Source organism: Corvus kubaryi, unplaced genomic scaffold (assembly GCF_017639235.1).
Source record: "Corvus kubaryi isolate FWS band 111438036 unplaced genomic scaffold, C.kubaryi_AGA036_p1.0 71, whole genome shotgun sequence".
NCBI lineage: Eukaryota > Metazoa > Chordata > Aves > Passeriformes > Corvidae > Corvus > Corvus kubaryi.
The window spans coordinates 7,087,737-7,114,618 of record NW_024582059.1 but is presented as its reverse complement, the minus strand read 5'-3'; the positions used below and the strand labels follow the sequence as shown (position 1 = coordinate 7,114,618).

General features: G+C 45.2%; 1 protein-coding gene and 1 long non-coding RNA gene across 8 annotated transcripts in view; one reads left to right on the top strand and one right to left on the bottom strand.

Annotated features, from left to right (window-relative positions):
* LOC121674823 overlaps positions 1–22,383 on the bottom strand; it is a 210,883-nt gene extending 188,500 nt beyond the window's left edge. For all 7 annotated transcript variants that reach the window (XR_006019858.1, XR_006019857.1, XR_006019864.1 and 4 more), the window contains exon 1: positions 19,660–22,383. This is a non-coding gene — a long non-coding RNA (uncharacterized LOC121674823). The remainder of the gene's footprint in view (positions 1–19,659) is intronic.
* A 113-nt stretch (positions 22,384–22,496) lies between these two features.
* SFRP2 (secreted frizzled related protein 2) lies at positions 22,497–26,311 on the top strand. Its single transcript, XM_042049498.1, has 3 exons — positions 22,497–23,126; positions 23,767–23,847; positions 25,246–26,311. Exons 1-3 carry the CDS (start codon positions 22,634–22,636, stop codon positions 25,548–25,550), a joined length of 879 nt encoding a protein of 292 aa, XP_041905432.1. The 5' UTR covers positions 22,497–22,633; the 3' UTR covers positions 25,551–26,311.
* The last annotated feature ends 571 nt before the right edge of the window (positions 26,312–26,882 follow it).

Below are 26,882 nucleotides of genomic sequence, written 5' to 3'. Positions count from 1 at the left end.
AGAATAGCAAACCTTCAGCCTTTCACATGATGCTCCTGAAAACACACTTCTTAACGAGTTGTTTTTCAGCAACATCCCTAGCTGGTAGGGGCTGTGCAACATTACTTTATTATGTTCTTCAAGCTGATTGTTTTCTCTGCCCCATGGCCTCTAAGGCATACTGCAATGATCTAGGATCTGGCAGATTGGATTTGGGGAGACAAAATGATCAGAACTGCCACTAAATTATGTTTCAGTTTGTGTGCGTTTTCATCCAATGCATGGCATTGTTTCAAAGCATTTTTAAAAACTAGAGTCTCTCCAGAATCCATGGAATAACAAAATGTTGTGTCTTATCTTCTCAGAAGAAGTCTAGTTACAAGCACTGCCTCATGTGATTATATTTCACAAATAAATAATCAGTCTTTCTAGAAGGCAAAGTCAAAGCTTTCTTCCCCACCACCACTTTTTAAACAATATATTAGAGACTCTGTGTGTTGTCTTCTTACACTGATTTTCCCTGCACTCAGGTAATTCTTCCTCATGGAGCTCTTGTGGTTTTCTGCACACCACACCTTCTGATGAATTCCCTTTCCTAACAGCTTGAGACTCTTCAGGTGGGTCAGGGCCATGTGAGGTTGTGGCAGAAGATCCAGAGGTGGTAGAAAAAGAGCTAGAGGCTGCTGGGAGCTACAGAGTGAGAGCATTTGTCTGATCTCCACCTGCAGCTAAGAAACAAGAGAACCCTTCCCTCACGTACCTTAACCTCTATTTTATTGTCAAAGGTGCATGAAGAGCTTGCCTCTGTGGTGCTTATATGTGGTTCAGAAAGCAAAAGGTCACCAAAAAGCACCACTATCACCCTCACACAAGACACAGATCGATACAGCCTGAAGCACACACACTCTCTCTCTCTCTCTCCCCCTCTTTCTCTACCACCCAGAAATTCAGCCAAATGAAAAGCAAAGCCTTCCCTCCAGGAAAACCAAACAAAAGCCATGTGTCTTGAACCCTCTTTGTGTCCAGACAGGCATAGGGAGTTTGCCAGAGCAAACAAGTTCCAGAGTCAAAGGATTTCCGCTGAGAGCTCTCTGCAACCAGTCCTCCTCAGACCGGCCCCGCACTTCCCAGCCAGCTCTTGCTGCTCAAACCGCGGCAAAGAGGCCTCCCATTACAATGACACATTTGACAGCTTTGCCAAGAGCACTTGGGGAGGTGCCAAAGAAAGAAGCAGTGCGCTTTCCTGAAAAAAGCAGACACTCTGGGGAGGAATACTTGAAATACTCCTTCTAGTAAACCTGAATGGTTGAGCGCCCACGCAGAGAAGCACTTGGGCTGCTGTCCCAAGGGAGAGCAGAGAACAGGCTCCACCAGGTTTCTCCTGCTCCAGAGCATGCCCCCCGCCTCCCCATTCTCAGTGGCATTTAAAACATCTGCATTGAAGAGTGGCCATCTCTTTCTATGCTTGGGCTCACTTCGAAGACATCCTTGGCTGCTGATTTCAACCTGATACCCTGCATGTGCCTTGCCCCAGTCAGCCATGCTTCAGAGCCCTGCTGCTCAGCACTGGGCTCTCAGTAGGCCTCCTCATTACCCAAATGCAAGTCCTAAGCCTGGTGAGAAGTTCCACAGCCACCAAGATCTCACAGTCCACCTGAATAAAGCATCATGAGAAAAATGGAGATGTTCTTGAGAGGATACACAGATTTTGAGCAGCGTCATCGGGGAGATTTACACTGTGCTGAATGACACAAAGATAGCCATTTGACCCCAAAGCAAGTATCACGCTGAATCACCAACCTTCAGTAAGGGGACAAGGATTCAGAATGATTATACTTTTATGTCTCTAGACAGTGACAGAAGCCTTAGACTTGTTCAGGTTTTCCTGCTGTAGGGAAAACCCTGAGGAGGAGAGAATGCCATTGCAAGCACTAGAGCACTTTTTCCCACTGCCCACAGTGAAAGGATGCTTCCCAGAGGCAGAGCTTTAAGAGACTTACGCAGCAAAGCAGAACACCCACACACATGCACATGGGTGTGTGGAATGAGTGTATGAAATGTGTGCATCATAAGGTCTCCAGTATATTTATCTGAGGCATCATTCAACTTCTAAACTTGTATCTTGCAGAAAGGTTTTAATAGCATGACATAATCTAAGTCATGTACCAACTCTGTTTTTAAGACAGTTGACTTCTGTCTGGTTTATACAGCTCCCTCTGATTTTACACAAAGGCAAGTATAATGGAAGGCTCTTCTTCCATTGCTTTTATGTGCCATATCCTTTCCTTCTGTTTCTTCTTTAAAACACGTTGCGTTTTTTATTTAATGTAGGATTGTACATCCAGAGCCTTGCAAACAGAATGCATAATTGAATATTATACTCCACTCTTGAGAGACACACCATAAAATTAATATTTGAACCATATCCTTGCTGATCCAGGACAGAGAGCAAAATAAAACAAATAAAATATTCTAAAGCAATTTGTGGCCTAGCTGCAGAATACTTTCCACACATTAGCATAGTAAGAGAAATACTTAACATTAATAAAAGGTGAGGTTTCATTCACAGGCATTATACTGTGCTGCGTTGCTTTGGGCAATTAAGAAGTTGGAGTGGGGTGATGAGGAGAAAACTAGGAGTGAGAAAAGACAAGATTTCAAACAATGGTCCCTGTTCCCTCTCTCACCTCCCAACACAAACACACAACTGTGCAGTGGGGAAACACAGAGCAAGAGACTGTTAGAGATGAAACCACATTGCAAATGGAATCACTGTGGGGTCAGTGTTTCACAGCATGGAGGCCCTGGCTTCATGAAAGGCATTTGAAATGCTTAGGACAAAAGATTACGGGTAACGTTTGATGCAATACTACTGCAAAGCCAAGGGAAAACAAAAAAGAAAAAAAAAAGTTACAAACTCTATTCAAGAGAGAAACAAAGCCAGGGCAAACAGAAAGGGGATGGCCATTACTAATCGACTACTTCTGTCATTACCACAGCCATGAAACTAAGATATGAATTTGGAGTAAAAAGTGCCTCATATGGGGGTGTTTTGCCCTGGGAAACTGGTGTGAACAAAGAGATGTCAAGTCATTAAAATCTGTGCTGATGCCAGACAGTCTCAGATTTCAGAGTTAGGATCCAGGGTTTCTAATTATGTTCAAAACTGTATCTAGACATAGAAAAAATGAGTTTTAACTTTATCATAAGAGCACTGATGCCTGATCTTGATACCTACTGGCATCCAAACCCACCTGAGTTCTGTATACGCTGTGCTTTTGTGCATTACTGGGACTCCATCTTTCACGTGTACCAGATGGTAAGGTTTTCCATAGTTAAGATGTTGAATTCTGGTAATGGTGGCTGCAAAAACACACCTTTAAAAGCATACAGTATGCAAATTGCATTGTTTTGCTTTTGTTGTAAACACAGCTTAAAATTATGGCTGAAATGGAAATTTGCCTTTTTAACTGGGTTGATACCTCTGCATTACACAAATGGACAAGGAACAAAGAGAAAATGTAAAATTTCATCCTCAGAAATAGCTACGGTGCATAACCACGACCCGCAATCACCAGAGTAATTAATGCTAGAAAAGTTCGAGGCAACAGGTACACCTACAGTACCACATCTGCAGCTCAGATGTTTATTAGTCACAACTTGACATTAAAAGACCTTCTAATTGGCAAGGATTTATTCCCTCTGATCTCAGGAAGTTTATAATTGCAAGGGCCATAGACACAACATGAATAACGTCTAAGTCTTCCACCCTTCCTAATGTGTTACAGAAAGCATGCACTTTGGTGCAGAGAGCAGGGTGGCAGTGAATAAAAAGCAGGTGAGCTCCCCTCTCTGGTCTACCCGAAAAGGAACCCCCCACAATGCCCAGAGTAGGCATAAAAGCTAATTTTCACATAGAGCCCTGATTAATTCTCTAATTTTTCAATTCTCTCCAGTGTCCAGCAGTCAAGCCTGCCTGACACGCTCCTGGTTCCTTCACTCCATGTGGGAGCCAACCAGCACCCCAGTGGTGCTGCTGCTGGGGTGCAGGGCCTGCCCTCCAGCCAGCGGGACTGGGCTGCAGCGGCTCGGGGCACAGGTGTCCCAGTAACGTGGCACTGGGCCACACCACACACACGTGCAGCCCCTGAGCACACACACGGTGCTGGCCACACACAGAGCCGTGACGGGGACGGCGCAGCGGCACCAGTTTGTCACCACCACCCTGTCATTCCCCTCACTTGTCCTGGCTCAGCCACCACTGCTCAGGGAGGAAGTACCGTCTCTGTTGCAATGCCAGGGATGTTCTGGCAAGAAGTATTTCAAGAAAGCTGCACATTTGAGAAGGCACTTTAAAAGCCCAGAACTCTTTGTTTAAACTCCGATTGAAGACAGACCCATAAGCACTCTATATTATTTATTAGTTATTGTCTTATTTAATCCTTTGGAAAGGCAACAATAGAGGAGTTACAGTTCTCCACTTTTTTTTCCAAGCTAGTGATGTTATTCCTTAACTTAGAAGCTGAAAGCAGACCATACCATACACTTAACTACCAGCACAGATGGGTTACTGTGATCCACCCCATTTGCCCCATTCCTGACTCACTACCAGTCACTATTACTGATGCATTGGTCCCCAGCACAGGATTCCTGGTTCCCTGGGGAACACAGGTCTTTGTCCAACTACCTCAGCTCAGCAAATGCATCTCTGCCTTCATGCAGAAGTGCACCTTTCCTGATCACTCTTGAAGAACACAAGCGGTTGGGAGCTGCGAAAAAGCCCGGGGCAGACTGCATGGATCTCACCCCATGTGCACACCACGCTAGTTTCAAATTCTCACTTCAAGGCCAGCCTACAAAGGAAAACCAGGAGTAGAAAGGGGCATTTGCAAAAGGGAAGGAGATAATTTTTGCCAACCTAAGAGTGATCCACTCATGAATGAGGAGCACCAACACTCCCAACAATTCAGAAAGACTGGGTGACAAACAGGAGCAGGCTTCTGTTTTTCACATCGGGTTTCTTAGTAAAAACAAACACACCAAAAAAACCACAACACCGCTACTCTCTCCTGCTAGGTAAAATACCATTAAACAAGTAGACAGATCAATAGATTTCACTCTCCCTTCCACACTGAAGCAAACTGCCCTCAGACACAAGGTTAATTTAGGTACCTCTGCTGAGGTTTTTGTTTTGAAGAGACATTTGTTTTCAGGGAAGACATACATAATAGTCAGACTGCACCCTGAAATCTGATTTTAGTCCTTTAATGGTGGGCTTGGGCATCTGGAGTGTATATGAGCAACAGCTAGCCTCCAGTTCAGCTTGTAAAAACTTTTTGTGGGGGTTAGTGACTTTCGTAGTATTTTTCATGGTAGAATAAATTAACTTAAGTGTGCATGGAAGGTAGAAATACATATGACTGAAATGAAAAGTTGAGCTAAAAATAGCACTAAACCAATTGCATTGTTCATAGTGAGGGAAAGGAAACCTGGGGGGAAAAAAAGAAATATATTTAACAGCTGTCTCAACATAATGTCAGATTTATTCAAGATTTCTAAAATGGTCTTTGACAAGCCTTGACTCATTGGATAGGACTGGAAAGGGTATTGAGGGTGGACTATTTCTTGTGATTTATAAGAGACCACTGTGACTAGTTTAAAAAACCTGCATACAAGTGCAGTAAATTAAAACAGAAGCCTACAAAAGACATGTATATTACAGACAAAAGGCTTAAAGCATTCTTCAGTCTGAATCACCAGAGTGTGGTTTGCAAAGGGAAATCAGTTTCAAGAATTTCTGCTAGCCAAAGATGTATTCTCCAGTATTTAGAAGAACTAATTCCTTCTATTAGCACACTTTGGAAATTAAAACCTAAACTTATGCAGCTATATCATGCTTCCAAAGGCACGGCAATTAGTCTCTGTACCAAAAATTGCAGAAATTTAAAAATACTGGATCGTGTAGTAGTCTCATGTATCAAAAAGCTTGCATGGTGCATAGAGCAACCTCTACGCGAGTGCAACTTAAAAAGCATTCAATTTTGCCTGTGCAGAAGAGTGGGAAATGAAACCATGTGTATTTGATCAAAGACAGGCATGTTGGCCTTCCCCTTAGCTCTGAGAGATAATTGCATAAATTTTCGCATAAAATTTGAACATTACTTAATTCATCAACAGAACCTTGCACAGGCTGTACCACAAAGAAAACACTCCAGACATCTTCACGGGAAGTGAAAACCCCACAGCTAGAGGTGCCCTGCATAAGAAGTGTATTAGTTTCACAGATTGAAGAGAAGTCAGATTGTGATCTTCCTTAAAACCCTGGTTTTCCCTCTCCCTTCAGGCAGATACTCACATTCCCCTACAGAGTCCAAGAAATTACTGAGCAAAGGTTCACTCCAACTCCCACAGCTCTCTGCAAGCCCCACGAGTAAATCAATACAGGCAGCTCCTTTGGCTTCTACCAAAATGTCTGCAGAGGTACGTGATCTACACCGAACAGTTCTGGAAAGGCTAATAACTTTACTGTGAAGCTCTGGCACCAGTTTGGATGTCCAGCACAACTGGACACACAGAAGGGCCACTTGTCCTTGGAATGAGACACAGAACTTGGGATTAGGTCTAAATTCCTTTATTTTAGATCCCCTAGGGCATGGTAGAGTAATAGCTAGTGGCATCCTACTAGAGAACAGATTGGAGGAAACAGCATCTTATGGATATGCTTTGCTTGCCATTACCTCTTTGTGATGCCAGCTGGTGACTTGTGGAACACCCACCTCAAATGACATGTGGGAATTCAGGAGCCAAAACTCTCCCATGACATTTACTGCCCAGACTATATGATGACCCTGTAGCCTTTGTGTCACCATGCAAATTTAAGGGATCAAAATCAAACCTCCCAGAGACTTCTACACAGTGTAGTAACACCCCTTTTCAGTGATGGGGCTTTGTTATCTGTTTGTGGAGGAATGACCAGGAATAGAGCAGCTGATATTCTTAATGAAGGCTTGACAGCTCTTCTTTGTATAATAAGAGTAGTTAATACACTTTGCATATTATAGCCAAGAAGGCAAAGGCAAAGGGCTGGAGAAAAAGGAAGTAAACCCCAAAAGAAAAAGAAGAAAGAAATTAAGAAGCAAGAGATGGACCTGAGACTTCCAGCCTCTTCATCATCTCCTGTTAGGTCAAAACAGAACTCAATGTTTCAGCCACTTCTTGTGTCATGCAACTATTGCTGTTGGAATAAAATATTTTCTTGAGTACATCTGCTCCAATTTGCCTTGCACAACTACAGTCAAAAAGACTGCTGTGTTAAACTTTGGGGTAAAAGGTTCTTGTCCAGTAGAGACTCCATCCTTGTTCCACAGAAACTACCCAAGATATCATTTCCAAACTTGAGGGGATATGATTGCCTACAGCAACTTCTCCCCTTCTTTTGTGTCAGTTAAAATAGAGGAACCTGATTTTGAATTCCCATCCATATCCAGACAAACCTAGCTTCAAGTCAGCACAGCTCCACCAGAGAAGAACTGCTGGAAGATGCAAAGTGCCTTTTATCTGCTAGACTGCCTACATGTTGCGCTGAAACAATGGGTCAATTATCCCAGCGCTGTGTTCTTCCTGGGCTGAAAGAGGATAGTAAGTTGAGATCTCATCAATCACTCCAGCTCCTATTGCTCCTGCAGAGAGAATTGTTATGACAACAGGAGGCTGAAATCCAGGTTTATTGTAACTGAACAGATGGATTCTAAAAGTCTGGGACATTCTTGCAATGGAAAAGCTGATGAATTACAGAAGAAAAAACATATGTCACTTATTTAACCTTCTGATTTTCTTTGATTCATTGCTAGGACAAGCAAACAAATCTTAAAAGGAAAAAAAAGGAAAGAAATAAAAAGAGCACACAGTAATGCGATTATTGTTTCTATATTTCATACAGTAGTGATGTGTTCTATGCCAGCACACTGCTTGCCCCTTGACCTTCCTACCTCAAACCCTGGGATGTAACCCTGATTTCTGAAAGGGGTGGGGCTTATGTAGTGCTAGAGAAAGTGTCTCCAGTTGCTCTCCCTATTCTTTTTTTCCCAACTGGCCAATGACATTAACATTTGGCAGAAGAGTAGCAGCCAAGAGACTACATTTCTATATGAAGGTTGCCAGCTAAGCAGGGGACAGAAACCCAAACCAGTGCTCCCACGGCTAACAGCAGCTGCCAGAACATCCACACTCTCTGAGCAGAGGGAGAGCAGAGGAGACTAGAGATGATGTGCAATCCACAACCCGGGATTACAACAGGGGATGTGGCACACATGGTAGGAAAGACGGTTACACTGCTCAGGAACAGATCTCTGTGCATGATGAAAATAAAGATTAAAATGCATTTCCCTCTTCCCCCCAGGCAAAATAGAAGAGAAACACTTCTGAAGACTGAGTGTAATGGGAGAGTGCATGCCTTGTGGTTGTGTAAAACAGCAAGAAAACTATTTCTGAACCCAACCTTTCCTCTGTGTGTGTGTTTGCACACGCCTGCACACACAGCCAGAATACACATTCACCCCCAGAACCCAAATGTGTGTGTGAGCACACGGAATGCAGTACACACTTACGCTCACTCACACAGGGGAACAGTTAAACACAGCAATCATTGCAAGTATATCCATGCATATGTGCACAGACAAAACCTGGGATTTCCAGCAAAGCTTGAGCAATTCAGTGTAATAAAAAAGGGCTCCTTGCAGCAAAGCACTTAACGAATGGCAGATTGTATGCAAAGGGTGCCATTACCCAAGGGAGCAGGGGGATTTGGCTGGAGCACACAGTATGAACAAATGGCCTGAAGATTTGTCAGGGTAAGGACTGCATTCGCCACAATCAGAGGGCTTCATCTCCTCTGAAGCCCTATACATTTCATTCCCAAAGCAGATGAAGCTGCAATATTTTTCCATACTTTAAAAGTAAAATTTTTGTGAGAGGAATCTAATTTCTGAAAACTTTTGTACCCTCCCGGTATTTTCACAGTCATGTTCTCCTCTCAGGCCCATTAGCAAAAAAAAATTAACACCTTTCATTTTAATTTAATTTCATTATTTGTTATCTTCTTACATACCAACCAGGGAAAATTGAAAAACCTAACAAGAGACGACAATAAGTTTCTGTTTTAAATGACTGGTAGAGACAAATAATGGTTCTGACATTGGCTACCTTCTAGAAATCACCTTTTCACTTTCCCCTATAACCCATAATTTGAAGTATTTGCAACTTCTCTTGTCTTGAACAAAATATATTATTCACACCATGTTTTCTATTCTGACATCTTAGAATTCCTCCTGGACTCCAGCTCACACATTGCTTATGTCAAACTCTGATGGAGCATCTACTTCTGATTACATTCTGGCAAAATAAATCATAGAAAATTGGAATTCCAAGGAAAAGAACACTTCACATTTTGTCATGCTGTTATTATGAGAAAGGCAGGCTTTTAGCTTGATTGTTTCATTTTTACCGAAGGATGCTCAGTGCTATGTTTTATGTGCTCCCAGAATATGAGCCCGTGTACTCATGGCGTTCCAAAACCTCAAAACCCACAGTCAATTGTACTGCTTGAGAATGGTGACTCTAGGTTCCTTACCACCAGTTCTCCTGAGGTACTGCTGGCTCCAGCTGTTCCATGCTGCTATACTCCTTGTGACTTTAAAAATGCACTGACTCAGAATGCTTGAGGCTGAAAGAGACCTCTGGAGGCCACCTGGTCCAACCCCACTGACCAAACAGGGATAAAGTCAGTTGCCCGGGACCTTGCCCAATCAGGATTTTAATATCTCCAAAGATGGAGACTTCACAAACTCTCTGAGCAAACTGTCAGTGCTTGACCTCCCTCACACTGAAAAAGTTTCATATTTTGTTTAGACAGCATCTCCTGTGTTTCAGTTTGTGTCCATTGCTTCCAGATCTGTCATTGAGCACTACTGGAAAGAGCGTGACTCTATCCTCTTTTCACCCTCCCTTCAGGTGTTTATAAACATTGCTGAGATCCCCCCAAACTGTCTTCTCCAGGCTGAACAGTCCCAGTTCCCTCAGCCCTTCCTCATAGGAGGGATGCTCTGATCCTTTCATCATCTTTGCAGCCTTTCACTGGACTCTCTCAGGTAAATCTGCATCTTGCTTTTATTGGGGAGCCCAAAACTGGACACAGCACTTCAGATCTCACTGGTACTAAGTAGAGGATCACCTCCCTCCACCTGCTGGCCACCTCTCTCCTAACACAGCCCAGGGTACTTGTTAGCCTTCCTTGCCACAGCGGTGCACTGCTGGATCATAGCCAGCTTGGTGTTTGAAAGGCACCTTCCAGATGGTCAGTCCCCACTATGCTCTGGTGCCCAGGGTTCTTTGTCCTCAGGTGCAGGACTTTGCATTTTGCTTTCATGAACATCATGTGATTGTTATGGCCCATTTCTCCAGTTTATCGAGGTCACTTTGAATGACAGCACAACCATCTGGTCTCTCTCACTCCTGAGTTTTCTGTCACCTGAGATGATGATACATTTTATTTCAAACTTGATGATGGTGCACTCTCTATCAGTGACCAGGTCATTAATGAAGAGGTTAAACAGAACTGGCCCCAGAGAAGACCTGCATAAGAAAGGCATTGAGTACCTCAGGTATTTCTGTGTCCTTTGTCACCAAGTCCTTTGCCCCATTCAGAAGCAGAGCCACATTTTTCCTTGTCTCCCATTTACTCCCATGTACTTGCAGTAGCCCTTCCTTTCATGTCCTTTCAGATTCAGCTCCAAGTAGGCTTTGGGTTTCCTAACCCCAACCCCGTATGCTTGGACATCATCTCTATGTGCCTCCTGAGTTATCTGTTTTTACCTCATGTATGCTGCCTATTATGTTTGAATTTAATTAAAAGCAACTTGTTCTTCAGTGCAGGCTTCTTAGCAGGAAACTGAACTGCCTTTGCTTGCTTTTCCTGCTCAGTATGATGGACTGCTCTTGAACTTGGAGGAGGTAATCCTGGATAAAAAACTACCGTATCTCCCAGACACCTCATCTCTCCACGGTCGTATCCCATGGGATTCTTCCAAGCAAGACCCTGAACAGGCCCAGGTTGTCTGTCCTGAAGTCCAGGGCTATGGTCCTACTATTTGCCCTGCTCCCTCATCTCAGGATTCACCATCTCATAGTGCCCACAGCCGAAGCTGCCCCTGGTTTGTGCCTCCCCAGCCAGTCCTGCAGAGCATTTCCCCTCGTTGCCCGCTCCACCACCTGCATCAGGATATTACCATGAATGAGCTCCAGAAACCTCCTGCACTGCTTGTGTGCACGGCTGTATTGTCTCTTCAGCAGATGTTGGAGTGGCCAAAGCCTGCCATGAGAACTAGGGCCTGGAGACTTCTTGCAGTTGTCTGAAAGCCTCACCTCCTTCTTCCCGATCAGAGGGTGGCAGTTAAAAATATTATTTACTTCATACTAGTTTGTGGCTTGTAACATTTCTGGAAGCTTCTCTGTGCAATGTTTTTTCAGTGAAATATGAGCGAAATAAAACCTGAGTCAGGAAATAGCTTTTCTCTGTATAGTCAAGCCCATCCTCTTTTTTTTCTAGTCATTTTATCTGTAGGGTAGCAACTTGCAAAGAACACCCAAAAATTATGACTACATTTGCACTGAAATCAATATATAGTAAGTCACAATTTGGGATACCCAGACTTATACCTTCAAAAGCACTGCTTGATTTATGGATGCCGGGCTGGAAGATATTTTGTGCTTAAGCTCCCAGCCATTGCATAAATACTGCAGTGCATAAGATCCCCTCCTCCAAAGGACTATGTTTGCAAATGCTGAACAGCATCCCCCATAATGAACTGCCTATTTAGGGAAGGGAATAACTTTTAAAAAACAGTCCTGATTTGGTAGCCACAGATGGGGATGAAGCTGTACTTGTTAATGCCATCACAGTAAGTCAGGCCCTTTTTTGATTTATGCAAATCTAACCCAAAAAGTAACACATAGCTAAGCATTTCTATCACCTCCAATTTCAGCAGGAACAAAAGAGTAACTGCTGAGTGTCAAGGAAGTAACTGATATATTACCTCTTCTCACCACATGCAATACCAACAGCATGATACTAGCCGTGAGTGACCCAAGTTCAAATAGACATTTTGGTGTAAATGCTCCTAAAATACTTCCTAAAAATAGAGCCAAAGTAGTCAGAATTTGTCCCCTCCTTATGAAATAAAAAAAATTCCAAGTCTGTTTTAAAATAATACCTATTTAATATATTTCAAAATATTTAACTGCAAGCAGCAAGATGCCAACCTCCCTCATAAGTAGAAGACATATTGTCCTATAAGGTCACAGCTGAGGGGTTTTTCTTTATCTGTGAACATTCGTACAGCCAAACCTTAGCCTTCCTTAGACTGGTGACAGGGCTGAGCATGCCTGTGTGCTGGGCTAAATAATGAGGTAAGTTTCAGTGCTCAGTGCTGAGGCCTTGGGGTGTTACTGGATTGACACTAAAAATGTCAAAACCCCCTTTGCTAGAAAACAAAACTTATACAGAGGGTTGCAACAATTTGTTCGAAATCTCACTGAATTAAGCAAAGCTGAAACAGAAGAAATTTTTTTTTCCCAGCCCTGTACCTCTCTCATAGAGCCACCCTTCTGCTTTCCCAGAACAAGGCAAGGTAAAGAGGGAGCATATACACACATTTCTGTAAAGCAGAGAAGAGTAGCTGGGAACTGACACTACTAAATCAGTGCAATCACATTCATCTGCTTAGTATATCTAAGGCAGATCTGAAGGCAAACCTCAAGAAACTGCTCAACAGTTATCATTGTTTACAAGCAACTAGCCAAAGGAAAATCTGCTCAAGCATAAGGTAAGTATTCATGAACATATTGCAGATACAGGTACTAATGCTAATAGGTCTTCTACAACTATGAATAGGTAAGAGATGCCAGATGCTTCTCTCTCTTCTTCACAAAATCTAGAGGTCTAGAAACAAAAAAAGATCCAAAATTCAGAGACATATCCCAAAAATAACAGCAGGCGTTTCAAATATGTGGCTAGCCCCCATGGCTATAGCACAGCTGCGCAGTGCATAGCTTTACAGAAGTAAAGCTGTTACCTGCACACATTCTAAATGCACAGCCACCATTAATGACACAGACCATCTAGGAAGGATTAAGGATTAGTTATCATTTCAACCCAATGAAAGAAGATCTATATTTCTCTTTTAGACACGTAATTCACAGGAGAATCGTGCTTGCCAACACTCTGAAAAAATAATCTTTCAGAATTCTTGCAAACCCACTGCGTTATGATTTCATCTCATGAAATACAACACCTTTACATTAAACCTCATAAAACTAAATCCTGCTGGATCTCTTCCAGACTCAGAGAATAAACAGCTATATCAGTGATGCCTAGAACAGTAAAATCTGGCCCACTGTCATATGGCATGTTCCCATTTACAGAGGGGAGCAGGTCTGCAAACAGCTAATTCACTTTGCTATTACAAAATCCTCACATGTAATGAATTTCTCACATAATTGTTCTAAGAAATACTTCAAGAAGAAAAAAAAAAAAAAAAAAGAATGCTTTGAAAACCATAATACATATTTACTTATACTAGGTTTTGGGGGGAGGGGTTGTTAACCTGTTCCCTGCTTTCCCCTTAATGAAACGCATTGCAGAGCTGCTCTGGTTTTCAGCAAGCAAGAGCAGGTTTAGTTGTCTGGGGCTCTGGTAGATAGCAAACGGGGGAAATTTGTTGTCAAAAGAGCTCCAAAGCACAGATGAATATATCCAATCAGTTTACTCTGTAAATCATGATTATTGTCTTTTTGCTCTCAGAAGTACTACCCAAATTCCTTTCCGCCTTGCCAGTCTGGCCCAGAGCACGACTAAGGAAGATATCCAAATAACCAGTACTATTACACCAGACAACACAGATCTAATGCTAAAGCCTTCCTCAAAATCTCAGGGCAAATGTCTTCCATGGAGATGAAAGCAATTTTCTGTGTGACTTAGAATCTTCTCCATTTCGCATGCAGAACTGCACTTCAATCCCCTGGTCCAGAGGCTGGCACATCTTCATGTGGAAACTGAAGTTACAGACCCAGATATGCAGATGTCACACATTCCTTCCATCTTGCCTATCATTTATCTGGCTAATAACATCTCAGGCAAACCACAGCCAGGTCCAGGGTGCAAGAACCCATGCCAAGGAGGACATGAACTGATACCACTCCATACCAAGGCCTGAGTTCCCCTAAGATTCCCCTTCTCATTTTTTCCATTCTGACCACAGCACTCTGGATTTTAGTAGCCATGGCTGGAAGATGATACTTCTACAGTAAAAGAGAGAGGTTAACAGTGCTGTAACCTGCCCATGTCCAGTGATAAGCAGAGGGAGAAATCCCAAAACAGGTAGTCAGGCAGGAGCCGACCGGGAAGGGACAAAGGTTCCCTGGGAACTGTAAGGAGATCTTTTTTGAAGTCACAGAAGAGAAACATCCCTGTTCAGATGGTTGATTAGATGGTACAACAGCAGGACAAGGTCGCTGACCCCATCACCAGCATTAATAAGGAGGGGATGTGTGTGGAGGCAGTAGATTGTGTCTCCAAACTCCCTGTCCAGCAAAGGACTATGCAGGACACCTTCAGCAGCCGCTGGACATCACACGCCCAGTCTTTCCCTGGGGTGGGGAAAGCTGACGGCCTAGGAATGCTCTCCATGGATTCATGGTTCTCTCGACCAGCAAGTGACTTCTGTCAGAAAACTACTGTATACACAGGATGTCAGAATTACTAACACTTGAGGCTAGGAGGAGAGAATGGCAGCTCTTCACATGCTTGACCATCTAAGAAGCTCTAACTCTTGCACTGGCTAATGACTCCAGCCCGCAATTAGCTGCTCCCATGAGGGGCACACCCAGGCAGACTGTGCAACACAGCGCCAGGTGAAGTCACAGTGTCCACAGGGGCAAATCATCCTGAGGGAAAGAAAAACAAGAAAGAACAAAACAGCTGACAGCACACCAGGGTAAAGTGAAATGGTATTGCCATTCTTAAGTGTTTACTCTGATATTTCAAGCATCATTTTCAACATAACTTCATCATTTTCCACCAAACCAAATGAAGATAATGCAACATGGTTTCAGCTTTGTTCATATTTCTCAGCATGAACTCTTTCAAGCCCCAAATGTGTAACTCTATACATTAAGTAGCAAAGGATGCACATCTGTAAGCCATGGTAGTTTTATTTTTAATGTTTATAAAACTACTCAAAACAACATGATTTCACTAATTATTCACAGATGTAAATATTAATTCTAAACTGACCCTGGCACACTTCCTGCTACAACTTTACTTACAGGGTCTAAACAAACCTTGTTTGCTGTGAAATCTTCTCGGGAAAAGAATATTACACAAGTAAACCAATGAAATACATCTCACGTTTTTTCCAAAAATGAAGTTTTCCTGCAGAAAGTAAGTCAACCCAACTCCATATCAATTGGAAACATGGGATGCAAGAAACCCACTTCCCTCAAAACTAGCAGTTCCAAAAGAAGAGAAGACCAAGCAACAACGACCTATTTGGGTAGAAGGCGGCTAAGATGAATTAGTCCCACAGTCAACAGAGAGCTGGGAATACTGAAAATATAGACATTTACAGAAACAAATACATAATTTTAAAAAAATCCACGAAAATACTAAATAAATGTGCTAGATGGCTCTAAAACTTACCTCAGCTTATATTACAAGCATGCACTTGCATGTAGTGAGAAAGGAAAAATAGAAGTGGAGAAGACCATGTTTATAATGTATTTCAAACAGGGGTTCCTTTACAAGACTCTTCAGCTTTACTTTTTTGCACCAGATTTGGGAAGGTAAAACTGTACATTTCTAGCTTGAAAGCAGAATAGTAGAGGAAAGAATAAACTGGAGATGTTGAACAAAAGTTTTAATATATTCTCTGAATACATGTTAAATGAAAGTTGCTTTTCTCGATTATTTCTGAACTTGTGAAAACTGCAGATGTAACACCAATACATCACAAGCCATGTCATGCAGATTCCTTCTGGGTCAGCTACTTCAAACTTTTGGATTTTTTTTTTAATTATAATTTGGAAATACCAACTCTAGAGTCTGCAAATATATTTGAATTACTGATTATGCACCTACTAGTTTGATTACTTGAATCCCTGCGTAATTTAACTCCAATGCAATACAGAGATTTGCTGATTAGATCAATCTAATATCACTGTTTCATTGCTTTATTTTAAATAGCATAGCTTTAGGGAACAAGTTCTCTTGATTTTGCTTTTTTTAATGTTTTATTAAAATTATTATTATTTTAAAACAATTTCCCTTGACAAGTAACAGGTGTCCAAACCTTGAGGCCATTAGACTAGCTATCTATCTGCAAATCTGACCATTTCCCTGCAAGAAGCAAGTAGTTCTGAAAGCGAGTTTCTATACCTGCCTCACTCACACACTCATTTACAGCTGTTTTCTCTGCCAAGAGCTGCAGAAGCAGAGCAGTCAGCAGCTATTTTTTTCCCATGCATCTGCAGATTTACGTGATCCCCCCCCTCAGTCCCCCCAGCACACAGATCCACACCAAAGTTCACCAATGTCCCCAGCTTCAGCCACTCATCAGGGGAAGTACTAATGGGAACTTTGGACACAAATGGCCAAAACCTGCCAAAGTCCTAAAATTTGGAGCTAGACCCCTCATGACCAGTAACAACAGCAAAACTCACACGGTGGCCAATGATGGCAGTATTTCTGTCCCATGTCATCCAGCCCAGATGGAGGCAGCAATTCTCCTTTCTCCCCACCTGAAGCACCCGTGCCCTACACAGAACCCAGGCATTTTGGTATAAACACCCTGTCCTTTTGTATGGCTCACACCGTGGGGCCCTGCTCTCTGCTAAGGTGCTAGCTACTACCAGGCTGCAAATAGCAACTAGGGGGAAAGAAATGAAAGATTTATTACATTACAGCTTTTTAAACAAAACACACTAGGAAAACCAGGTACCATGCAATTGTAGTCCTCTAGGGCATGGTTCTGCTACCTTTGCTATCCAGCACTTAGATTAAATAGATAGTAAAGGGAGTGGTAATTACAAACAGAAATTCTGCATGAGAAAAATGCTCACCATGACAAAAAGTGTAGCCAGATATAGATACATGTCTGATAAATTTGAAGGATCATAACTTACTAAAGCACTAGCATACAAATAAATCTGGATTTATATATATATGTGTGTGTGTGCATAATACAGCATCTAAGCACCTATATTTACCACTTCATATAAATGGAAAATACAAAGCAACATTAAAAAGCAGAGGTTTGGAATAATATTTAATAATGTTCCAATGGAAAACATTCCAAACTGGGGGGGGGGGGGAGGGGGGGGAAGGAAAAAGCACGAAAATTTGAAGATACTAAATGCAGGGAAACTACTGAGGGAATGAGCGCTAATATTAAAATAGTAATAAAAGGGAAAACCTAGAAAACTCTGTGTGACTTGGTTTTGTTTCCATTTGAGAGTAATCAGCCTCGGTTTGATCTTCCCCTTACATGATACCAAACCCTGACTAAAGGCGGCCTGGAGTTCCAGTCCCCAGACAGAGTTTGTAGAGAAGAAGGGCAGCGAGCAGAAATACATCGGAAGATCGATAGCCCGTGTCACTGGGCAAAGGAAAACACGACACAGTGGGCACAAGCGCCACCAAGAGGTTCTTCTGCCACCGCCCGAAGAAGGTTTTCCCCCTGTGCCGCTCAGGCACATTCTCAACACCCTTCGAGCCTGCTCGCTGCTGCATTTTCAGTGAGCATTCCAAATGGAAAGCAAAGAAAAGGTTAAGTTATTTTTTAAGGGTTCCTTCCAGAGAAGAGGGGGGAAGAGGGGAAGATATATCTACAGCAACTGCAGTTTTTGACAATGGAACTTTTAACTGTTGTGGCAACAGAAAACAAGATTGCTGCCCAGTCCAGATCTGGAAAATGTTAAATTCCACCTTATCAGCCACCGAAACAGCATCAGGAGGGATCTGTTGCTGAGCTGCCTCAAAATCTATGTTGCTGAGCTGCCTCATCAAAATCTATGCAATCCTATTTTTTTTTCTGTCAAATCAATTGTGAGATTCAAATAGCAATAACATTTCTGTAGTGTGACGTTAGAGACCATTTTTAAAGGTAAGAAGAAATTTTCTTCAGATGTTTTCATCGTGGTGAGAAAATTGGTTTTGTCCTCATCACTGCCATTTTATGAGCTGCAGAGAATGAGCTAAAAAGCCACAGGCTTTTCCTTTCTCCACAATGTTATGGGCAATTCCTCAAGCTCCAATTTTTTGCTTAGAAAGCCCCTGAGGTCAGATCCCCCTAATCTGCTTGGCCTGGCTACTCTCACTAGTAAGCGTCAGTGGGGCTGGACTCAATTCAGGGGTGAATGCATCATCCAGACGAGTCACCCAGGGAAAGGTGGGTGCTCTGTGCCAGGTAAGGCTTGGCTGCCCTCCATGCATCCATACCTCCCTTCGCAAATCATTGCTCTCAAAGTGGCAAATCATCCATCCTGGTCTCACCATTTCCCACCAAGGGAAACCAATCTGCGGTCTGCCCAGGAGCTGAAAGCTCAACATTTTCTCCAGGAAGGGGAGAGAGGTTGAGACACAGCCTTGAATTAAGCCTCCCGGGTGAGGGTGCAGGCATCCCAGGGAGGTCTCAGGAGTGTCAGACTGCAAGCCACCTGGCTAAATGCAGAACCTAGAGCATTGATCGGACTAAGTGGTCTCTAGAGGTTCCCTCCAGCCACAGTTATCCCATAGTTCTGCAACCGAAAAGGATGATTACATCTTCAGGTCGGTGACAAAAGAATATGAGGCTCAGGCTGGAGGAGCCACCAGAGATGGCTCAAAGCTCATCACATCACCAAAGCACCTCATAGGGTCGGGGGAAGGGAGAAGCAAAGAGGCCCCCACATACTGTACACAGCCAGGTAAGGAACTGAGTGATCTCAAGGCAGAAGACATGGAAAAATATTAAACAGATTAAGAAATTCATACTCTTTATTGCTGCCTGTGTCGAAGCAAGTGTCTTGCCTATTCTTCAGCAGACAGGCAAGTGTAAATACATTTTCCCTTTTCCACACCTCGGCTTCCAGGACTGGTCGGAAAAAGGTACAGAAGTTCAGAGTTCTCATCAAGGTTTGAAAACAAGTGGAAGCAGCACCACAGTTTTAACTTGGAGGGCACAGAACAGGTACACTCCTTAGAACACAATGCTGCACAGAACCCTATGCAAGTTCCAAGGACTCCAGTCATTTTCCCCACAGTTCATTCATTTTCACCACCAGCCATCAGGTAACATTTACTGAAGGTTGGGGGAAACTGGAGCTGAGGTCTTTTTTTCCAGGCAGTTCATTCTCTCACCTAACTCCCAAGATTTAAGGTGATTTAAGCACTTGAGGATTAAAGGCATTTTAACAGCTTATACAGATTTAAACATCTAAAGTGGCTTAAACGCTTATGCTACTTTCAGGGCTTAACTATCCATGGCACTTGATGAATTTACGGGTGCTCAAAAGCCTATGCTGCCTTTAAAACAATTAAAAAAAAAAAAAAACTTAATACATAAAAAAAATAAATAAATAAAGGAGGTATACCTTAAAACACCATTGTATTTTAGGAAAGCAGTCCTGCTTGGCTCCAGCCAGGTCGGACCAGGTCACCCAAACTTCCAACCCGCCGCCTGTCGTGGGAGGTGGATCCCAATCCCTTACCTGGCGGCCTACGATGGAGAGCCGGGGCGGGGCGGGGCCCGCCGGGTTGAACTTCCCGGGAGGCGGAGGGGCGGCACCGCTCCTTAGTTCGGTTCCCAATTAACCGTGAGACAGCGGATGTTTATTGGCCCGAGCGCGTGCCGCGGGACAGCCCCGCGGGCGTCTCCCGGGGCCCCGCCGTGCGCCCCGACAGCCGGGGGGCAGCGGCCCCGGGGCAGCCGAAACGCGGCTCCGCTCCGCCCGCGGCGCCGGGGATGGTGCTGGCGCTGCGCGGCGGAGCCGGGCCGGCAGGGCGAGCATCATCCGCGCCCCGAGAAGGCGGCTGGGGTCATGGTGAACGGCAGTCGGGTCCGCAGGCTGGGAACGCCGTTCCCGAGCTGGCAGCGAGGAGCACTGAAGGCAGCCTCGCCCTCTGGCGCTTTCACCTGCAAGGGATCAGAGCGAGAACACTAATGATTGCTCTCGGGTCTGCAGGCGTGGGCCGGTTTTTTTTTTCACTTGATCACGGCTCATTTCAAACTTAGAGTAAATGAGTTCAGCGGAGGTCATTAAAAATGGAAATAATAAGGTCTGAATAAAACCTTATTTCAAATCAAAGCTTAATCCAGGAAAATGTGTGGGTTTTCTGCTTATTTCCTGTGGCCTGGAAACAAACAAGCAAACAGTTCTGGTGAAAAGAATGAGCAGGTTTCTGTCGGAAATGTCTCATCCTGCACCACGAAGAATGGTTATTATCTCTAGTCTAAACAGTCTGCTCAGATTTTGGGTCTTTGCTCCCACATAGCCTAGCTGGCTGCATCCGTGGAAAGTAGCGTACAGGGAATTTGTGGAGCAGGCAAATTTTCTTCTAATTGTGCTGAAATCCACCTGAAGAGATACCAATGACTCAAAAAAAATGAGAAGCAGTGGAAAAAAAGAGAGAGAAAAACAAACCACAAACTTGTCCATTTTACAAAGACCCGGTGAATAGCCCAACCATTCAGGGTAAGAGCAAACCTGTTGGTAGATTTCCTTCCACCACAGAGGATTTTGGGGACAGAGGCTGGTAGAACCAGCACTAGGAGCTGGAAGGGACATTCCTGGCAAGTGGCAAAGGCTATGACCTCTGGCAATGCTCAGGACTTGGCAAAACAGGCTTAAAATGGGCATCCTAAGCCATCAGTGGGGCTCAGTGCTATGGAAGGCAATTGAGGCCAGGAGCTTACATGTGCTCTGTTTAAAGGTAATTAATGGTAAGAATATGTGGTGCTGTAAGAAATAAACTACTTTTAAGCCTTACCACAAGTGACACTAGACATTCAGGATATTTATTTTCCAGGTATCAGATTCAGGAGAGAAGATGGCCTACAGGGAGATTACATTCATCAGCTTGCCCCACTGGAATGGATCTTGGAATCTCCTTTGAAAGAGCTGGCACTGGCTTCACCATGTGACAACAGCCTGCCTGGGGCAGCACTGCAGCCATTCCAGCATGGCAGACCTGTGCCTTCCTGGTGGGAATGCTGCAGGTCCCATCTCTTCCCTATGCCACAAGCAGTGAGTCACATCTCTGGGAAGCCCAGTCTGGAAAATTGATGTACAGGGATCCTGCAATTTGCAGAAGTCATCATGGCTGAGGCTAGCTTCCCATAAAACATCTCTATAAGGAGAAATATTCAGTAGCTGATTAATGAATGTGGTTTACCACAAAATGATACTACACAGGCCTACTCTTTTCAGTAATAATCCCATAAATAATATTACTAAAAATCCAAGAATTATCCAAAGCACACTGAAGCTGGGTTGTGATCCCAGTGCCTTGCCTGTTGTCTTCCCCTTGGTGGTAAATCAACACAAACACAATTCTTTAAGGGAGTTTCTAGGTGAAGACAGGAGTGAAGGGAAAGGGATGTGCCTATGCTGCACAGAGCCAGGCCGGCGCTTTCAGCCTCAGAAAAACGTCCTAGTATTTCGAAAGCACTTGGATTCCCTCTACTCGGGGAAAACCCCCACTGGCAGTCGGGGGCCATCCAGGGGCTGTAGGGCCCGGGTCGGCTGCAAGCCCCCACTCCCGGCCGGGGAGAGCCGGGGCAGGAGGGGCTGGGGGGCAGCAGGAAGGCCCCGCCGGGCAGCCCCAGGGCTGGGCGCTGCCAAGCCGGAGAGGGGCCGGGAGTGCCGGCAGCCCCCCCGCCCCAGCTGCTGCCTGCGGCTCCAGCTCCGGGCCGAGCCCTGCCGGCATTGCAGGGAGGGACCGGAGGTTCCAGACACTCCCCGGGGGCTGAGGGAGCCGCCAGCCTCGCCCCTTGCCTGGGAACCGGCCCGGCCACATCCCCCGTCCGCTGGCAGCGAAAGCTCCAAACGTGGGCACGGGTGCCGGGGGGAGCGGGGGTGCCGGGGGGAGCGGGGGTGCCGCCGCTCCGCGGTGGCTGTGCCAGAGGCAAAGCTCACCTCCAGCTCCCCGCGGCTCGGGGCGGCCCCGCGCCCCCTGCCCGGCACAGGAGCTCCTCGGGGTTCTTTGTTCGCCGGGATCTTTCCCTCCTTCTCCGTGCTCGCACGGTAATGTTCTTTGCAAGGATTTCCTGCCAAAAGACAATCCCCCTGAGCAAAAGCAGACCGAGAAAGTAGTGACCAATCCTTTCTGGATGGCTGTCACCAGGCTCCTCCCAGCCCCCGCTCCCCCTGCTATTTGCATACAAAAAAATCCAGAAAACTCCCGTTTGCCCCAGCATCTCGCTCAGACCCTCCGTCCCCGCCTGGCAGCAGGAGCCCGGGCTGGGGGACGCTGCCTGCAGCTGAGGTAGCGTCGCGCCGCCCGCCCCCGCCCCCCGGCCCCCCGAGCCTTTCGCCAGCCCCCCCTCTACCTCCTCCGCGCCCCAAAATGCAGCGCCGCCTCTGCGCCCTGCTCCTGCTGGCGTCCCACTGCATGGGCTCGGCCGCCGGGCTCTTCCCTTTCGGGGAGCCCGACTTCTCCTACAAGCGCTCCAACTGCAAGCCCATCCCCGCCCCGATGCTGCTGTGCCGGGGCATCGAGTACCAGAGCATGCGGCTGCCCAACCTGCTGGGGCATGAGACGGTGCAGGAGGTGCTGGAGCAGGCGTCCACCTGGATCCCGCTGGTGCAGAAGCAGTGCCACCCCGACACCAGGAAGTTCCTTTGCTCCCTCTTTGCCCCCGTCTGCATCGACGACCTGGACGAGATCATCCAGCCTTGCCACTCGCTCTGCGAGGAGGTGAAAGAGAGCTGCGCCCCGGTGATGTCCGCCTTCGGCTTCCCCTGGCCCGACATGCTGGACTGCAGCCGCTTCCCCAAGGACAACGACCTCTGCATCCCGCTGGCCAGCAGCGATCACATCCTCCCCGTCACCAGGGAAGGTAAGAAGGAGCGGCCGAGTGGCCCCGGGCCGGCAGCATCTGCGCCCGATGAGCCGCCCCGACAGCGGGGTCCCTCCCCGGCTTTCCACAAGGGGACCAAAGCGTCTGCCTTGAGTTACAGCACGCCCCGGTGCTCCGGGACGAGGGGACCGGGGAGGTGGCCGCAGACCAGGCTCAGGCAGGCTTTTCCAAAGGGGCCGGGGAAACGGCAGGCGCCGTCGGGGGACTGTCACCGGCCTGCACCCGTCTCCATCCTCAAAGAAAAGGTCTGGGATTCGGCACTGGAGCCGCGCGGCATCCAGAGGGTCGATCGCCTTGTGCGAGGGTCGTCGCTGTAGCGCGGAGCTGGGGTGCTCTGTGTCGTGTTTCGATCTCCCTCCCCACCCCCTTTGCACTTTTTTCCCCGTTAAAACAAAAACTTTTGGTCGAGGCATGACCTTAAAAGCCCACCGTGACCCCTGAAGCGGGTCTGCAGCAGGGTAAGGCGCCACAAAGTGCTCGGGCAGCTCCGGGGCTGGGGGGAGAAGGAGCAGGCTCTGGGGTGAAGGGAGGGAAAGCTGGCGTTTCCCAAAGGGTTCCCAACGCCACCTGCTGTTCCTTTCTCCCCGGGTCTGACGGGGGCTGTTGCTTGCATTTCCAGCACCCAAGGTCTGTGATGCCTGCAAAAATAAAAATGAAGATGATAATGACATCGTGGAAAACCTCTGCAAAAACGACTTTGGTAAGTGGAAGCAGAGCTCCTCTCGCTTGAAACTTGAGAGTCGAGGATCAGGTACACCTCCCGCTGGAGTCAGTAAGAGATGTGCCTGAATAAAGGCAGGGCTTTGACCGTTGGGTCATGAAACACAAAATTCCACCTTGGAGTAAAAAGCAGCCCTTTTTATCATTCTTTTCTGTTTACTGTTTTGAAGTACTGCTCTTTTATGTGGACGTTGCTGGCAAGCCCAATAGAAAGTAAAATGAAGAAAAGAAAAAAAAAAAAGAATCTTTCATGCAGACTATTGCCTGGGGAGAAGTAGAGCAAAGCTTCATTTAGATGTTTGAGACAGAGCCGCATGACCAATCTCAGTCTATCGTAAGAAAGACTCTCTCTGCAGATTAAGAATGAAGCTCTATATATCATTTGACAGAGAAGGTAATGCACAGACAATTGGGGATATAAACTTAATGGGAAGATCTGGGGTTAGAAGAGGACAAGAAAGCCCCTTCAACACAGATAGCTGAAGGACACATTATCCACACATTAGCATTTCAAGAGCAAAAGGGAATAAGGAGGGGAATCCTTTTACAATAGGTCAGTGTTTAATACCTGGAAACAGATTTGTAGTATAAGTATCTACAACAATTCAAAAGTCTTTCTTTAAAAAAAAGAAAACAAAAACCCACCCAAAACCTGAAACCATGATTGTGGCACATAATTGCTAAAACAACCAATAGTTTTGGCCTGGCAAATTGCACTCAGATAAATCCTCCTAAAGCTAAACATGCCCCACAGCTTCTTACAGAGTCCTGTATCCCCCTCCTAGTTATTTTACCAAATCTAATGCAGCTGTTGGACCAATTTGCCCTCCGTGGGATCTATTCTTTCAAAAAAACAATGCATGTGAAATATCATTTCCTTGCACGTTTGCCTAAAATCCTCTCCAGCCTAATAAATTAAGTGTAGAAGTTTTGAGCTGCAGCAGAGATCAGGTTTCAGATTAGGTCTAGGTACTTGCCTCCCCACCTCCCCTTCAAACGCTACTTTCGGGAAGGCTGTCCTCTCCCAGCAGAAAAAATGGTGCTCTGGTTAGTGTAGCAAACCTGCCCTCTCTCTGTTGCAAACAGGAGAAAAGCTGGAAAAAATATTAATTTAGAAAGGAAGGGAAAAGAGGGGGAGGGGAAAGAGGAGAAAAGAAATCCAAAAAACCTCAGCCCTAAGGTTGATTCAAACTGAAATGACTTGCATGCCCTTTGTGGCTTTAGAAATGGAGCCACCTGCTGCCTCTTCTGTCAGCCCTGACAGTTTAATTAGCAATAGAGCACCTCCCTCCCCAGGTCCTCTTTATGTGCACTAATGGGAAAAAAACCTCTCAATCTCTCTCCCTCTCCGCACTTCCCCCTCCCCTCGCTCTATTAGCCTTGAAGATAAAAGTGAAGGAGATTGCCTACATCAATGGGGATACCAAGATCACCCCCGAAACAAAGAGCAAAACCATCTACAAGCTGAATGGGCTGACAGAAAGAGATCTGAGGAAGATAGTGCTCTGGCTCAAAGGTGGCCTGCAGTGTACCTGCGACGAGATGAACGACATCAACGTCCCCTACTTGGTGATGGGGCAGAAGCAAGCTGGGGAACTCGTGATCACCTCGCTGAAGCGGTGGCAGAAAGGGCAGCGGGCTTTCAAGCGGTTCTCCCGCAGCATCCGCAAACTCCAGTGTTAGTGGCGTCATCCCTGGCTGTCTCCAGCAGCCGCCCCTGCCCCAAGCTCTCTGGGCCTCCCGCACCTTCCTGCTTTGGCCCCTCTGAGCCTCGAGATGCCGTGGGCACAAGACACAGTGTCCGCTCTCCGAGAGGGGAAGAACCCCTCCGTTTCTGTACATAGGTTAAAATGTAATAAAAAAAAAAAATAATGACTATTTTTGGGAAGTATTAAAGTATCTCGCTTAAAGCTTGGGGGGTTTTTTATGGTTGCAAACGTGACTTTGGTCTGAGGTCTTTCCCTCTTTGTTTCGGTAATGCTGGTTCATTTATATTGCTGCTTCTCTGTAAATGTGCATGTTTGTTGTGCCACAGTAGGAGATGCAGAGAAAGCCAGGCGTGCTGCTGGCCTGTCACCGCGGGCACAGCGCTTCCGCTGAGGTGACATGGCTTGCTGTCTGTATTAACTCTATAAAGGTCACATTACGACTCTTGCATGTGATACATAGGCACCAGTAAGAGTATATTAACCATTCTCACATTTTATTTTCTACAAGTCTCAGCCCTTCACTCTCAGAAAAAAAACCAACAAGTTTTGGAGCTGATTAATCTGAATGCAACTTTTTTTGGTTTTTAATTGTTTTGCAAATTAAACCATCTGTAGCCTAACTGTAATATACCCAGTGGTTAACCTGAAAGAGTTGTAAAATATTGCTTTAATTAACCTTGTAAATACTCCAGATGAATGTTATATTCTTGTATATAAACTTTACATCATAGTTTACTCATTGTCTCTGTCTGTATTCACTTTAATCCATTTTGGGAGAACTGGGAGAAAGCTGTCCAACTGGGCTTTGTAATGGCAAAGCAGGATTTGTCATTCCACCCTAAGTGGCCAGTAGAAAAGCACGAGGAAGCCTCTAGTGCTGCAATCAGAAAATCGTAGTGGACCTCATTTCCCCAAAAATGAGCCCACAAGACACAGGACTGGGGTTCAGTCAGCTCATTTTAATACTGTCTGTTGAGCTTTAGGAGATGAGGCTTCTTTTCTGTGGCTCTGTTGTTCGACTGCCTGCATTTCATCTTCTCAGAGGACTTTCCTGACATGGAATTTCAATGAGACCACTGTCTTAAAAATTAAATCCATCTTTACATTTCTTGAAAAAGACATATTAAGGAAAAAATGTCATTCGCAACTTGCAGTTCAGAATAATGGTAGAGAAAGGCATTTTTTGTGTGTATGTACACTCACTATTCTTATTGAAAAAGAAAATAAAACCTACCTAATAGTGTAACTAAATGAATGTTTTTTAGCATTTTTCTTACAAATGTTTTCTGATGAAGAGTATTACCTG

Bases quoted from the DNA above. Each gene is read 5' to 3' on its own strand.
- SFRP2 (XM_042049498.1), top strand. From the start codon at position 22,634: ATGCAGCGCCGCCTCTGCGCCCTGCTCCTGCTGGCGTCCCACTGCATG. The intron at 23,127-23,766 runs GTAAGAAGGAGC...TTGCATTTCCAG, and splicing joins CCTCCCCGTCACCAGGGAAG to CACCCAAGGTCTGTGATGCC. The intron at 23,848-25,245 runs GTAAGTGGAAGC...TCGCTCTATTAG, and splicing joins CCTCTGCAAAAACGACTTTG to CCTTGAAGATAAAAGTGAAG.